Here is a 14,935-nt window from a genome sequence, read left to right on the forward strand (position 1 = left end):
AAAGGCTAAGGGTGCAATGGCTGTAATTAACTTTATCTTTATCAGTTTTAAACACCACCTTAGTTTGCTAGCTAGCTCTTCGTACAACATATTAGGAGTGTATATCAACCGACATACTATGTGTTGTGTTCTTTCGTACGGTTAACAGAATTCACATCAGTCGGGTAGGCATCGTGGACTATTTAAGCTAGTTCTGTGTTAATTTCTAACAAGTGTCGTCACTCTCTTCTGGTCTTTTCTTGTTGGAATTAATTCTCACAACCCCATGATCGTCACCAAATCCCGTACATCGTACGTACATGGTAATTCCAAATAATCGAATTGGTGATTGCCACCTGATATAAAACACTCAAGAGCATTTTCAACGTTCTTGCAGAGTTACAGTTATCACTATTTCTAGTACTGTTAAAAATAAGATACCTCTTAAATATATCTAACGTTAGACATATCACAATCTCTACACAGCAATATAAACTAAGAGTTACTTGAACATTAGTTAAAACATTAATTGATGCCTCGCCAGTCGCCATAACACTACTCAAGTACTAACGAAAACCTCCTTATATATAGCACTAACCGTAATTAGTCCATTCATATAAAAATAAAGTGTATGTTGTTTTGTTTGAATAAAATCTTGACAAATTACTCTCTGTTAGAATACATTATTTTACATAAAATTGATATAATTATATTTGTATTAAAAATGATTATATTTTTGAGTAAAAAACAATATATTAATATAGTAAAGTAACAGTTGGTTAAAATCTTATACTAATAAAACAAAACGCGCCTTAAATTTTAATCGGGAGAATAATCTAAAGAGACCAAAGACAAAGCAATGGGGTTGGATTATGCTACGGTCGGCCAAGCTCCATTCTTTATTGTGGCTGCTAATAGTACTTTACTAATAGAGTCAGACGGCAACAATATTAATTCAAGTGCACTCGGTCTAATAGACTATCTGTTTAACACTACGGTTTCTAGATTACCAGTAGAAAATTAAATGGCCCTGGTTGGAAGCTTCTGCATCATTGCTTCGGTCATCCATCGAGAAGGCCAGCGCTACGAGTGAGTACACCACATGCATGGAGTGCGTGCCGTGCGCATCTAGAACAAGGATTCCTCTCCTTGGAGGGTCAACCGACATCACGTTCACGCCGATGGTTCAACCAAGTATTCAACGCAGGAGCACGCTCGGCTCCCTTCGATTCCACCGGTATTTCGCCTCTAGAGAACCCGGCCGCGCGGTCGTCCACCCCTTCTAGAAGGCCACTAGCTAGTTTCCGGCTTTTTTTTTTCTTTTTTTCCCATAGCTGGCCCTGCATGCCATGTCCTATGTACGTGGAAGTTTCACAAATCAAGCTGAATAACGCGTCACGTGTCGTCGTTACTACGACTCCCTGCACGAGCAGCACCGGTTCTTCCAATCATGGGAACGGAAGGATCCCGTTGATACTCGTGGCAGATGGGCTGGGAATCCGGGCGCGCTCCACCGGTTCTTCCAATCATGGGCCGGCTGCCACCGTGAGTCCGTGTGGCGTATTTCCCGCGGAATAAGTTCATTCTAGGTCCCTTACATTATCATCGAGTTAAATTAAACCGCAATACACATTTTCTCAACTTGTAAAACCCAAGTATATGAGATCTCACAGCAGAATTAAGGCCGATTTTAGGTGACTTTGCACTTAAAATCAATAAAATAAAATAAAATAAGAACTCGTGATCTAATTGCTTTTCGTGATGTACGTTTTCTTATGCATGTAAGCCTCCATCGTACGTACGAGCTGCAAATCCAGTTTCGGCCAAAGGCCCAAAGCTGCTTGGAAGGGGGCATTACAGCCGCTTGCTGCTCTTGCCGCCGGTGCGTAGAGTGAGAAGCAGCGTGGGGAGCGCCGGCGGTGCCTGGGGCTGCGCCGAGACGTCGCGCCATGACTTGCAAACGGCGGCGAAGCGGACGCGTTCGACTAGTGGTAGTAGGACGACTTTTTTGTTTGACATGTGGGTCCTCTCATATTTTTTTTTTCTTTTTCTAACTTTGAGTGTTACGTCATCGTCACGTTATTTAAACCTTCCTCAATACTGTCATCTCATATATTCCGGTTTAAATCAGGGTTCATCTTTTCGATCGACTGTCAGATCCCGACCTCAGCAATATGACATTTTTCACCAAATTTCGATCAAATTTCGTTTGGATTTTTTAGAGTGAAGGCCAAAGGCCCAGCTTTTACTGAAAGCACAGCGGTCTGATGCACTTGTTCTTGCTGGGAAGTGGGAACACCAGCTTTACAAAAAAGAAGCAATTTTGTTTGGATTTTACTATTTTTAAAATTTAAATTCTCGAAAATCATTCAAAATTTCACTTGGAATCTATTTAGTCAAAACCTCAAAATTATATAATCCCTTTGTTTCATGTTATAAGATGTTTTGATTTTGGTTAAAGTTAAACTGCTACAAGTTTAACTAAATTTATAAAAAAAATATAATAATATTTACATTACCAAATTAGTTTTATTAAATTAATAATTAAATATATTTTTATAATAAATTTATCTTGGTCGAAAATAATACTATTTTTTTCTATAAACATGATCGAACTTAAAACAGTTTGACTTTACCAAAGTCAAAATATCTTATACCCTGTTTAGCCAGTTTGACTTTATCAAAGTCAAAATATCTTATACCCTGCTTAGCCATGTAGCATACCTGTTTAGCCAGTTTGACTTTATCAAAGTCAAAATATCTTATACCCTGCTTAGCCATGTAGCATACCCAACAGATCGTACGCTTACACAAGCAGGCCAACATGTCGCGTTGGTAGGCTCGACAGACTTACCTTCGTTTATTATAAGTTGCTTTGGTATGTTTCGTGATAAAAATATTACTATATATTCCTATAAACTTATAATATGAAACGGAGGGAGTATCAATGTTGGTTGCTGACAAATAATTGTCGCTGTCAACATGTTTGGCCGTTGCCCGTTCCCAGCACAAGTGTGCACAACAATAAACACAGATTTTAGCCATCAGCAAGCCGAAGAGATAGTTGTCAATACTTAACAGTAAGCATTCATGCCGAGAGCATAATTATGGTGCCACATGCAAGGCGAACTCCAGTCCAACAAAACAAAAACACCACCACCTAATAAGTGCTAGCGCAGGGCCGCATGCATACAGAATTTCACCTTCTATCATAAATTATACATGGACTACGACTTCTTGACACACTCGATTAAACAGGGGCTAGAGTAGCAGCAGGGCACATTATAATCGCGCGATTTCATACTAGCTACTTCATGTATTTCTTTTTTTCAGTCAGGCTTTCGGCTGTTGACGATCGTCCTGTTGACCTGAAGAAGACGATGATCCAACCTTCTTGAAAACTCTACCACCGAAGAGATCTTTCCCAAACCTCCCCTTGAAGGAGAACTGCTTCTTAAAACGGTTTCGGAACATCGTGCCACTGCGTCTTGCCACAAGGGCAGACTGATTTCTCTTCAAGCCATGATCACTACGAGAAGGATTTGCGCTGGTACTTCCACCAGAACCACCAAGAGAGAAACTATTACCTTGATTCCTACGAGCAGATCTGAGGGCAACATGTAATGGTTCCGAGAATGAGACACACCCTTCATCATCAGTGCCTCGTGTGCATAGAGGGCAAGGTGGTTCATGGACTTGACTCTTTGGAGTACTTTCCTCGAGACAATCTGCGTGGAAGACATGGCGACATGGAAGGACCGCCGCTACTGGCATATCAGAATTTTGAACAATCCGGTTTGAGGTCCATGGTGATTTCTGCCGCAGGAATCTCTCACATAAGCCACACTTGAGAAACCTCACTGAACTTGTCGGGGATCTTTGGGACTCCACACTAATATGATCTGAAATGTCAATGGCATCACCATCATATCCAAAATCATAGCTACTAGCATTGCTCCATCTGAATCCTTCCCTCCTTGAGCTTGTGTTTGGCTCTGGTGAAGCCTCTACCTTCCGAAACTCACTCAATGCATTGTGGAACTTGAGCTCAGGACTTGCCAAGCTGCGCCGCCACACAGGAGAATCATCACTAGGTGTTGTTCGCCCAATATTACTAGCTTCAGGCATCCCAGAGGCTTCTGCTTCCGACACTGGATTACGGAAGACAAGCGGGTACACTGGTTTTGACATGAAAGATCGCCTTCCCAGATGATTGCGTGGTAAATGTAAGTATGGTGGTTTACTAGAAGATGCCAACTGACTTGACTCTGAGAAGGGGGATGCAGAACTGAAACTGCTTACTGCAGTTAATTGTCTCTGCAGCATGCGACAAAAATAAAAGTCAACCACATGATACAGACTGCAAATTCTTGCATATTTTGGTTAAGAAATAAAAAACAGTCAGAAGATTGGGGAGATAACTAATTAAAAATATAATATAGGTTACCTCACTGGATTGGGGATAACCAGAAGTGTCAGGTCTTGATCCTGGACCAAACAAAATAAAATAAATGTTAATTCAACAGTAAGGGGTCCAAGGAATGTTTTGTGGCCTGCTTCAAATCGTTGCAGGAAAGCATGATGGAAGAAATAGTTTTGAGCAATTGCATGAGCAGCTGTCTTTAACTTGCACCCCAGCAATGCACATCTCATTACAGATGTTTACAGGAATTTAATAGTTTTCCTTAGATTTCAGTTGCCAAGGTAGCTTATATTGCTTAAAATCAGTGAGAATGGAAAACTGGATAACTAAATGGGCAAAACCACTTATTCTAATCTTTTTTTTCTGAACAGTCTAATATGCCTAGTCAATAAATTGTATATATCCGTGATATGCATGACTAAAGTATGATCCGCAATATATAGTTGTAGTTCTCCAACTCGTGCTTATGTTTGTATATCACATATCAGTACGGATTTTACACCCAAGTTCCACACCATATATTCATCTTTCTTCTCATGGGAACATTATTCTTCCGGTTCAAGTATTCCGGGATTCACAAGACAGATAAATTCGATATAATATGTGATCCCTGTATACAGACTGGCATGCTGTTTAGTAAAGCATTTGATGTGAAAGATTAGATGAACCTTAAAAGAGAACGGCCAACACGTACCCCAGCGGCATAACCAGGACAATCTTTCAAAAAAAAAAAAAGCCCGTCTAAACAGCATTTATGTGTTAATTCTTGATACATGATAGAGTTAAAAGTTAAAATTTAAGTGGTTAATACTCTCAGACAAAACTCACAGGTGTGTTCTGATTGCTAATGAGAAGACATGCTTGGAGTAGATCATAAAGAAAATCGCTTAATTATCACCAGATCACTTTCTCGACCTAATCGTCGTTTCCCTTCAACAAGATCAAACTGAGTGCCTACACTCTTCCCTGTTCTCTTGCTTGCTCATGGTGCCACCCTTGCCAGTTGCCAAGGACACCTACGTCACTCTGCTGCAGAGCAACGACTGTGGCCACCATCGACAAGTCTTCCACCACTGCCTCTTCAGGCGCTGTCACAGATCAGAACCCCCTCTCCAATTGACCAGACAGAAAGCATGCAAGGGAAATTAAGCAATTCGCAAGCCTGCTAGTTATATTCCTCGTTTACAACAATAGCAGTTTCTTGATTGTTGGAAGTTGAAGAGGAGCAAAGGAGCGGAGTGTGCATACTGCGCACAGATCTTCTTTTTTTTTTTCACAATGGGGGAGATGATATCAGTTCAGTAATTGTGATGCAGCAGCATATGCATGAAGTCAACTTTAAGTGGCACTAAAGAAAACTGATAGGTTCCAACAGTATATATCAAAACTAGGCATTTGCTTGGTATAGACCTGTTTTCTCTAAACATAATATTAGAAGAAAAACTGATGGAATGTATCTTTACAGGAAAAAATCATGTCGATCTCTCTAAATTCAGAAAAAAAAACATAGTTTATTCATAAGCTTTTGTGTTGTGTGTATGCTTCATTTGAACGTGTAGCTTCATCAAGCAAGAATACAGAGCTCCAGTATTGAGAGAGCTAGAACTCACCTTTAACACTAACTATTTGTGTGCAGAAGTTAAGATTACCAAGTTATGTTGTTTCATATAACAAATTAACAATAACTACCCTATGTTACAGGATGATGCTAGGCTTCCAAATGTTCTCCTGACATAAATTGGCTTAGAGTTTGATGCAGTTTTTTTTTCACTGAATGTTTTCATTCATCTTTTGCATCTTCTCTATTCTTTCTTTCTTCAGTCGAGTAGCTATTTTATGTCAAAAATTCTGGTAAACATATAAGCATATTAAGCAAATAGACCATGTGTAGTGAGTTCAAGATATCAACCATATGTAACCAGGGAGAAGTGTGTACCACCTGCAGGTGTAGAGAACTCGCCGAGATCAAATCTTTGAAGAGAGGGCGTCCATCGTGGAGCCTGGAGACTATCAGCTGGACTACCAAAATAAGACAGTGCCCCATCTGATACAGAATGCTGGTGATTCAAGTACTGGTCACTGCCAAATGCACTTCTACTTCCTTTACTATGGGATGACAGTGATGATACATAAGGTGGAGCATCATGAATCCTGTGTGGCAATCCATCAGATGGATTCCTGCAGTCCCATCTCCTTGACATTGGAGGAGAGAAGCTTGAATTCATCCGCCAGCAAGGTTCATTAGGATCCATAGAACAGTCTCTGCTTGCAAGATTAGACTTTGTCCCATGTGGCCTCGCGGCCACGCAGCAAAGAGCACCCGTCTTGACTAATTTTGCCAATCACGTGCAAGTACTACTGACTTTTTGTTTGAAGGATCAAAAAGGTTACTGACGAGGCAGATAACTGGTTACATCCAAGTCAAGGAACAGAGGACATCAAACGCATAGTATCACCTGTTGCATTTCCAGAGCATATGTCAGCAATATTTGTGGTATTTCTTTTGCCCAAACGGAAAAGTCACTATATTTATCTTTAAAAAAAGGGTTATCATGTTGAATTAACAAGCATGAAAACCTGGTTGCACAACCCAATCCATATCTACCCATCAACACCTCTTGGCCATCATGCAAATCAGTATACAGCATACTATGCAGTTACATCAAATATAGTATTATACATCGTATAAAGCTTAAGTTCCTCAAACAAACTCAGTTATTTCCTAAAGTTTCAACCTTTTCCCCACAGGCCACAGCGTGCGCAAATATTCAAACACAGGGGCGGATCCAACTTGGGTCATGGGGGTTCAGTTGAACCCCCAAAATTTTGGGGGAACAAACAAACTGTTACTTGTATTAAGGCTATTAAGGCTCTGGAATTAAGAGAAGAGCTTCTTTCAGATCTAGAAGAGAGGCTAGGGTTAAAGCAAAGCAAATTCCAGACAGAAATACTCCCGGTGGGAGAGAGAGGGATGAATCAGAAAGAGGATGTGGATGCTCACCAGGATCCCCTCCCCTCCCCTCCCTTGCTCTGCTCGCCAGAAGGAGATCGTCGCCCCTCCCTGTTCAGCCCGGGATGGCGCAAGGAGCGGAGGAGACGAGACGGGAGATTTTCTTTTACGCCAACGGAAGGGGGAGATAGTCGAGTACACCGGCTTTATGCCTTTATGTCAATTTTTTCACTACTCTATAAAGCAAGCTAGTACGTTACACATCTACGTTGGGAGAGAAATGTATTGACTATTATTGGTATCAGTACATATTAAAATTAATATATACTCCCTCCATTTTAAAATATTTGACACCGTTGATATTTTAGCACATATTTGACCGTTCGTCTTATTAAATAAAATGTGAAATATGTAAAACTATATGTGTACATGAAAGTATATTTAACAATGAATCAAATGATATGAAAAGAATAAATAATTTCTTAAATTTTTTGAATAATACGAATGGCCAAACACGTACTAAAAGGTTAACGGTGTCAAACATTTTAAAACGGAGGGAGTATGTAATAAGTTAATTATAATGTTCGTACACAGAAATGAAGATAAGTGACGGAAAAGAACACGCCACATAGGTACCTTTTTTTTATAGTATTTTTCTTCTTTGAGGGTTTGGCCTTGCTTATAGAATTAAAACAAATGGATTTATTAATTATGATTTGATAAATAGAATCTTGCAAATCTTGACCTTTATATCTACTCCATGATTCGTGCTCAACAGCATCTTCCTCTAGCTAGCTCTAACGGTTTAGCAATGTTGAACGATTGAGTAAGGTTTAGATTTACAGTAACAAACGGCATCGTATTTTCGCTTATGCTTATATTTATTAGCCAAAATTTGAATTTTCAACCTTAAATTTAAAACTGATTTTAAGTTTTTTTTCATTGAAGTTTATTTTTTTTCCTTGCTTTTATATTACTAAGAACACATATATAAAAATTTTATTCACAAATTATTCTTTTTTGCAAATATGCCATTTGACTTATTTCACGGATAATTCAAACCATGGGGTCGAAAGCTTCTTACCTTCATGAAAACTGAGACAATCATAACATGCTTTATTAATTTGTCCTTAGGCTGAGTTTAGTTTTAAACTTTTTCTTCAAACTTCCAACTTTTTCGTCACATCGTTTCAATTTCAACCAAACTTCCATTTTTGATGTGAACTAAACACACCCTTAGTCTTGTCATATATGTTTCAAATAGTCAGTCTCTCAAGGATGAACAGGGATGGTAAATGGTAGTGAGAGAAACAAGAGATAGTGGTTAAGTAGGAGGGGCGACAATGGTGAGATTATGAGAGCCCTCAAGAATGGATATAAATAACTGAGGAGACACTAGAAAACAAGAAGATGGTGAAAAGGAAGACATGGTAAAGTAGTTTACTGGTGGTCCTATACACTAAAATGGTAGAAAGATATGGTATGAATTTTAAGGATATAACTATCTATAGTTTTTTTTTAAGAAAAAACTCTGATGGTGATAGTGAATCTGCCACTAGTCCACCACACACCATTATTATCATATGGGTCCCCAAACAACGAAATAGGTGGATGTTTATCCCTTCACCGACCCTAGTCATAGAAACATAATTTTTTTAAGTGAGATATAAAATGATGACAAATATAACTTGGAGATATTACAGTAGATATAATTTTATTTTAAAATTCGAGGTTTTAAAGTGTAGGGTTAATTTCTCTTTTTTAATTCTTGTTGCAACAGATAGTATACAATTAAAACTTAAAAAGGAGATTATGAAGTTGAAGAATTACGTGCTTGTGTTCTTTGTCTATGATTGCTTGGTCGTGATCTAGAAATGATGTTGATTAGTATGTATGTAGCATACAAACCAATAATTATGGACTTAGTACATGAGATGAATGTTAGTTGACAAAAATGTTATATGTTTTGCATTATTCTAAAGAGCATTCAAAATTAAGAAACGTATGAACATGTTCAAAGTCAACCAGTTTCATTTTTTTTTTCAGAGACGTGTAGACAAGAATGAGAGATAAGCCAGGCCGATAACAGCATGCCTATATATATTACTGATCTAATGTTAATATGCTGAAGTTCTTAAAAAGAAGTGTTAAGACTGAATATGCATACCAGTCCGGCATGCAACGACCCGAGGTGTGTGCCGTTCTGATATGCAGAAACGATGCCAAATGAATGGAGCCTGACAAGTGGGTCGGTGATATATATAATTGTCCTTTTTGCCTCGTTGGTCCTGTTTATGCTAACTCCATTTGCGAAAAGCTGAAAAGGTGTGGTACTTGGCAATGGTTAAGGTGTAGCACATCAGCTTATCTGCTTGATTGCTACCGACAGAGTGATGGTTGGATCATGGGCCCAAGACGAAAAGAAATTCAAAAGAAGTGTTTACACACTGAATAAATACGGATAGCATTACAGGAGATGGTTACGTAACGTAATGATGAAAATATTGAGGTGCTAGCTCATTTCTTTGTTGTGCTGTTAAACTTTAATAGGCTTTAATATTTTTTTCTTGTTATACATGACTTTTCAGACACGAGGAGTATAAAATAAAATTGACGGTAAACGGGACCAACCAAAGAATATTAGGTAGCTGCCTTTGTCAATCAAGCAATTTAAAGTAATGACATGAGATGTAAAGGAGAGAGGTTTAAACATCAATTTTGCCAACAAATCATGTCGCCTCCGCGCGTGGCTCCATAGGTTTGGCGCGAAAAAGAGAAAATGAATGCGTTATTCAGCAAAGACGGAACGTCGTTTTCAATTTTCATCATGCAAATTACGAAAATACTTTTGAGCTAATCTACAAGAACCATCGGATTATCCGATATTTATATCAAAAATTCCTGACATTCTTCCAGACTCTTGTCAAAATATAGCCGTTGAAATACTTTATACAAATCAAAATATCCGAGGTGGGATGATTTTTTCCCCAATAACTACTTTTTAGGTATCCTTTATATACATGAGCCTAGTCCTTTCTAGGATTAGCTAATTCATTTCATTCAAGTTGCTTTTTGCTACAGCTTTGTGCTAAAGTATTCTTGGATATTGAGCTCTCTCTCTCTCTCATCCCCTTGACTTTGGTGGTTTGATTCTTGGTGGTGTGTGGATTTGAAGTTTGAGACATATGGTGATGCGTTCTTTTGGATCTTTAAATATTAGGGTTGATTCCAAGATATTATAGGACTGTTCTGCAACACAACATTGTAGCCGGCGGCACGATAGCTGTGCTGCAGCAACAGTATAAGCAGCATAACTTGTGTTGTTGGTACTGTAGCTGTTGCGGTTGTGCAGCCGCAACAATCTCCTCCGAAGGCCCTATATGAAATTTATTATTCTTGAAGGTTGAGTACTCCTAAACGGTTATGCATCGTTCTTGAGCCATCAATCTACTTATGGTTGTTCGAGAGAAGTTTGTAAGGGCCAGATTCATCCTTTCAAGGAAAGAAATACATCTAGTGAAAGAGGGAGTGCATTTCTTGAAAATGACCCGGTTCTCGGTTCTATGTGAGCTTCTCAATGGAGAGTAGAATCTCCTAAATAGTATAATCTCCGGGAAATACTTCATCGCACAAACCATGGTGGCATTCCTCCATAGTTCCTTGTTTTCCACTTTGATACTTGTGCAGTCTTTTAGCTAGTTGTCTTCCTTACTATTGTTGTTTGAGTGGTGGATCTAAGGGACCGGAATACATCCATATTAGTTTGGACATTTCGATATTGATCGGAGTTTTTGACACAATATCGGAATATTCAATCAGTTTTCGCTTTAGGCCTTTGAGATAAAAGTGTGGCATCAACCCGAATAGGGAACGTGCCCGTGTGTGAGTTACGCTCACAACGCATGCACACGAATTTGCAGTCATCACTAATAAGGATTTAAAACCTCGTATGAGCCTTCTTCTAATTTAGTAATGGACATGTGAGTGAAAAATCGAATGCCGTAAATTTTACATACTCTTTCTACTAGATCATGTAAAGCAGTCAAAGTCGATCTTTGTTAACATAGAGTTTGTTTTCTTAATGGCACGTCAACCTATCCTTTCCACTCTGTTTTACTCCCTCTATCCTAAATTATAGGGCGTCCTTTTGTTTTAGAAAAATTAAACTCGGCAATTTTTTATTAATAATCATACTAATTATATTATGTAAATATTATGCATGTTATATCACTATATTAATTTTTTTAGGGTATTATATCACTATATTAATGTTTTAAAGTAGTATGTTACATGAACATAGGACAGAAAGTTGGGAAAACCAAGGAAAAGTCGTAACAGTGGGTGTTACACGGGCCTACCGAATGGGCCTCAAATCCATTTACAATGGTCTAAGCAGCATCCTTTTATAGGCCTTCTTGACCTGCACTGACGATCGGGGCCAAATATTTCCGGTGGGCCGATCGTACAAACGGAGCATCCAAAGCATGGAGCGAAGCAATCCTCTCGTATCCATCCTAGCGTTTGCCCTGCCTCCGCTTCTCTCCCCTCTGCACCGCCCGCCTTCCACGACGAGCGCAAGCAGCGCCTGCAGATGGCACACGCGCGCGGTCACGGCGCGTGTGTGGCGCGTAGGGGCGGCCGCTGTACGCCGGAGCCGACGACCACACAACACAAAAAGTCACAAACCCACACGGCCACAACCACCCAAGGTGCGACTTGCGAGGCGCCCCAGGCCAAACCGTCCGTCCCGAACGTTCGCGAGGGATCGGATTCCGTTCCGAGGAGCAAGAGGCCAAAACACCACACACACCACCACGCGACCGTCGCTCGTACGCGCGCGACCACTGAATCCTCGGTGTTTTTTCCGCTCTCGGTGGCCGCGCCTCTCGGCGGTGGCGCTCGTTCGGATGCAAGTACAACGGTCAGTCAGTCCGTGGTTTTCTGTGATCTCGTCGCCCTGCCATTCGTTTCTCTCCAGATAACGGGTATAGGACACCTTGCGCGTGACACGTACCGGAGCCTCTCGACAATGGCCTTCTCGTCGCGGCGCTGATCGATTGATCGTGACCACCTACTACTGATGCAGATTTTCCACGTACCCCCTCCGAATTCTTTGTCGTGTACAGTATACGCGTTAGAGGTTGGGGAGCTGAGGGCTCCATGCCGTTCACTCCGATGCCATTCTCCGTGGTTTTCAGATAGGATATAGGATTACGAAAACTATTGTGGCGGCGCGTTCACGAGAGCAACAACCGTAGAGAAAAAAAAAATCTTTAACCTTCCAATCAAACGCCACGGAGGAGTTCAAGTTTGCATCAGATTAGAGCAAGTAAAAGGTAGAGACCGGTATGGTCTCTACGTTAATTAGAGACTATTACGTTACAATAGTTAAGACAATACTGTCTTTAACATTAATGTATTAAAATACTTTCTTACTAGTGATCTTTCCTTTATTTGATTCAATGCAGCGAAAAATTTCTTAATAAATACTAAGAGTCGACTTTATGCTGTTGTCATGCGTAGCAACCATATTTCTTTTTACTTCTTCCTCTCTCTTCCACGTCACCAAATATGATTGTATGACAATAAAGAGAGACCGCTAATAAAGACCATTGTACATGCCCTTACTCTTTGTAAAAACTTTCCTTTAGGAAGGCAGTAGATTAGGGAGCCCTTTGGAGACTGTTTCAGATTAAGCCTAACTACACAGAGAGCGCTACGCGTCGGACGTACGGTGCGAGACGAAAAATCGTACGCATCCATAAGCCGTCACGTCATCAGCCATCTAATATCATCAAGCATACATACATGCAAAAAAATTTTAAACTACTTTTTCTCTTAAATTATTTATCCAAATCATGATCCGATTGCACCATTAAATTTGTTGCAATTAAATCTATAAAACAAGACCACACATGGATATATTCCGGTGAAAAAAATTAGCTTATTATTGAATTATTTTTAAATGTTGCACGTTGTTCCACCAAGTATATCGGAATTGTTTCACTAGGTAGATCGAAAATGTTTCAATCGTTTAAATCGGACGTTGTTTCACCTTATATAAAAACAATGTTTCAGTAAATAGCGAAAGAATGTTTCAAGTCACTGCAACATTTGATCCATGTAAAGTGAAACATTTTTTGTGGAAAAAAAATGAAACGAAATCTCTTAATAGATGATTTCTATGATATGTGGGTGATTTGTTGTAAAAGATTTTTTTTCAATTCACTTCAACATTAGATCTATATATAAACATTGTGAATACACTAGGTGAAACATTTTTAGTGGAACATTGTGAGTACACTAGTGGATACTCACTCCGTACTCGTAAAGGAAGTCGTTTTGGACAGCGACACGGTCTCCAAAGCACAACTTTGACTTCTTGTTTCTATAAAAATATTTATTGAAAAGTGATATATGTATACTTTTATGAAAGTATTTTTCAAGACAAATCTAATCATATAATTTTTACATTTTCAAACTCAATAACTTGAGAGTTATTCGTGATTTATATTCCCAAGGTTTGACTTCACTCAACTAACATATATACAACAATTACAAATAAACCAGTGAAACACAATAAACTACTTAGTGAAACATACAAATAGCACCGTGAGATACATTAAAGGAAGATATATACATCACGACACTAAATAAATATGTGCAACATAATAGAATTTCAGCTGAAACATTTAATTTTTATATGTGAAACATTAACTTTAATTGGTTGAAATATATGTGTGCTTTTTTATTATAATTTAGTCATGTGAGATCTTATTGTAAAGATTTAATTGTAACGAATACAATGGTGTAATCGGATCGTAGATTGGATGAGTAATTTAGAAGAAAAATCTTTTTCAAGTTTGCTAAAAATATGTTATGTACATGCAAGTAACCTCGTGTCATCTCTCTTTCATGCATATTAATAGCAGAAAGGAAGCATATGTGACATAGAGAGGATCTGACAAAGGCTGCATGCGGTAAAATTATAGTAAGAGGTGTCTAATTTTTTTCTCAGGATCGGACGACCGAAAGCATTTCCCTAACTACACCGCCATCTGCTGCAGATATAAGCCGGAATCACAAGGGAAACCGGGGCGAAAGAGAGCTCCTACTGTTGATGAATTGTTCATAGATTGACCTGACCGGCAGGTTAATTTGGAATTCAAACACATAACGCCGAAATGTCCAATCCGACACCATTTGTATCTGCGGAGGATTCTACGCGAAACGCAAAACGACATTCTCGTCGACCGCCGGCGACTTATCTTGCTCATCGAATCGACGCGAGACCAATTGCAGGCTTGCAGCGGTCAAGAGTTCATACTACTAGTATGGAGTAACAAACATGCATACACTCGATGAAAGAAACGAATTTCGTGTGCTTATTCCGTCGGTGTATGTTAGGCCTGTTTTTTTTTTCCTCAAAACTTTCAACTTTTTCATCACATCAAAACTTTCCTACACAAACTTTCAACTTTTAGCGTGAACTAAACACACTCTTAACAGCCTAGCACTGACAGGCACACATATCAGAGGCATGCTAGAATAGAAAAGGAAACCTTCATGTTCACTCTCATGAC

General features: G+C 39.2%; 1 protein-coding gene across 1 annotated transcript; it reads right to left on the bottom strand.

Annotated features, from left to right (window-relative positions):
* Positions 1-3,040: 3,040 nt before the first annotated feature.
* On the bottom strand, positions 3,041-7,547 carry LOC127767213 (uncharacterized). The gene is made up of 4 exons (XM_052292478.1): positions 7,404-7,547; positions 6,342-6,858; positions 4,427-4,467; positions 3,041-4,296 (listed from the first exon to the last, which is right to left on the bottom strand). Exons 2-4 carry the CDS (start codon positions 6,652-6,654, stop codon positions 3,313-3,315), a joined length of 1,338 nt encoding a protein of 445 aa, XP_052148438.1. The 5' UTR covers positions 6,655-6,858; positions 7,404-7,547; the 3' UTR covers positions 3,041-3,312.
* Positions 7,548-14,935: the final 7,388 nt, after the last annotated feature.

Source organism: Oryza glaberrima, chromosome 3 (genome assembly GCF_000147395.1).
Source record: "Oryza glaberrima chromosome 3, OglaRS2, whole genome shotgun sequence".
NCBI lineage: Eukaryota > Viridiplantae > Streptophyta > Magnoliopsida > Poales > Poaceae > Oryza > Oryza glaberrima.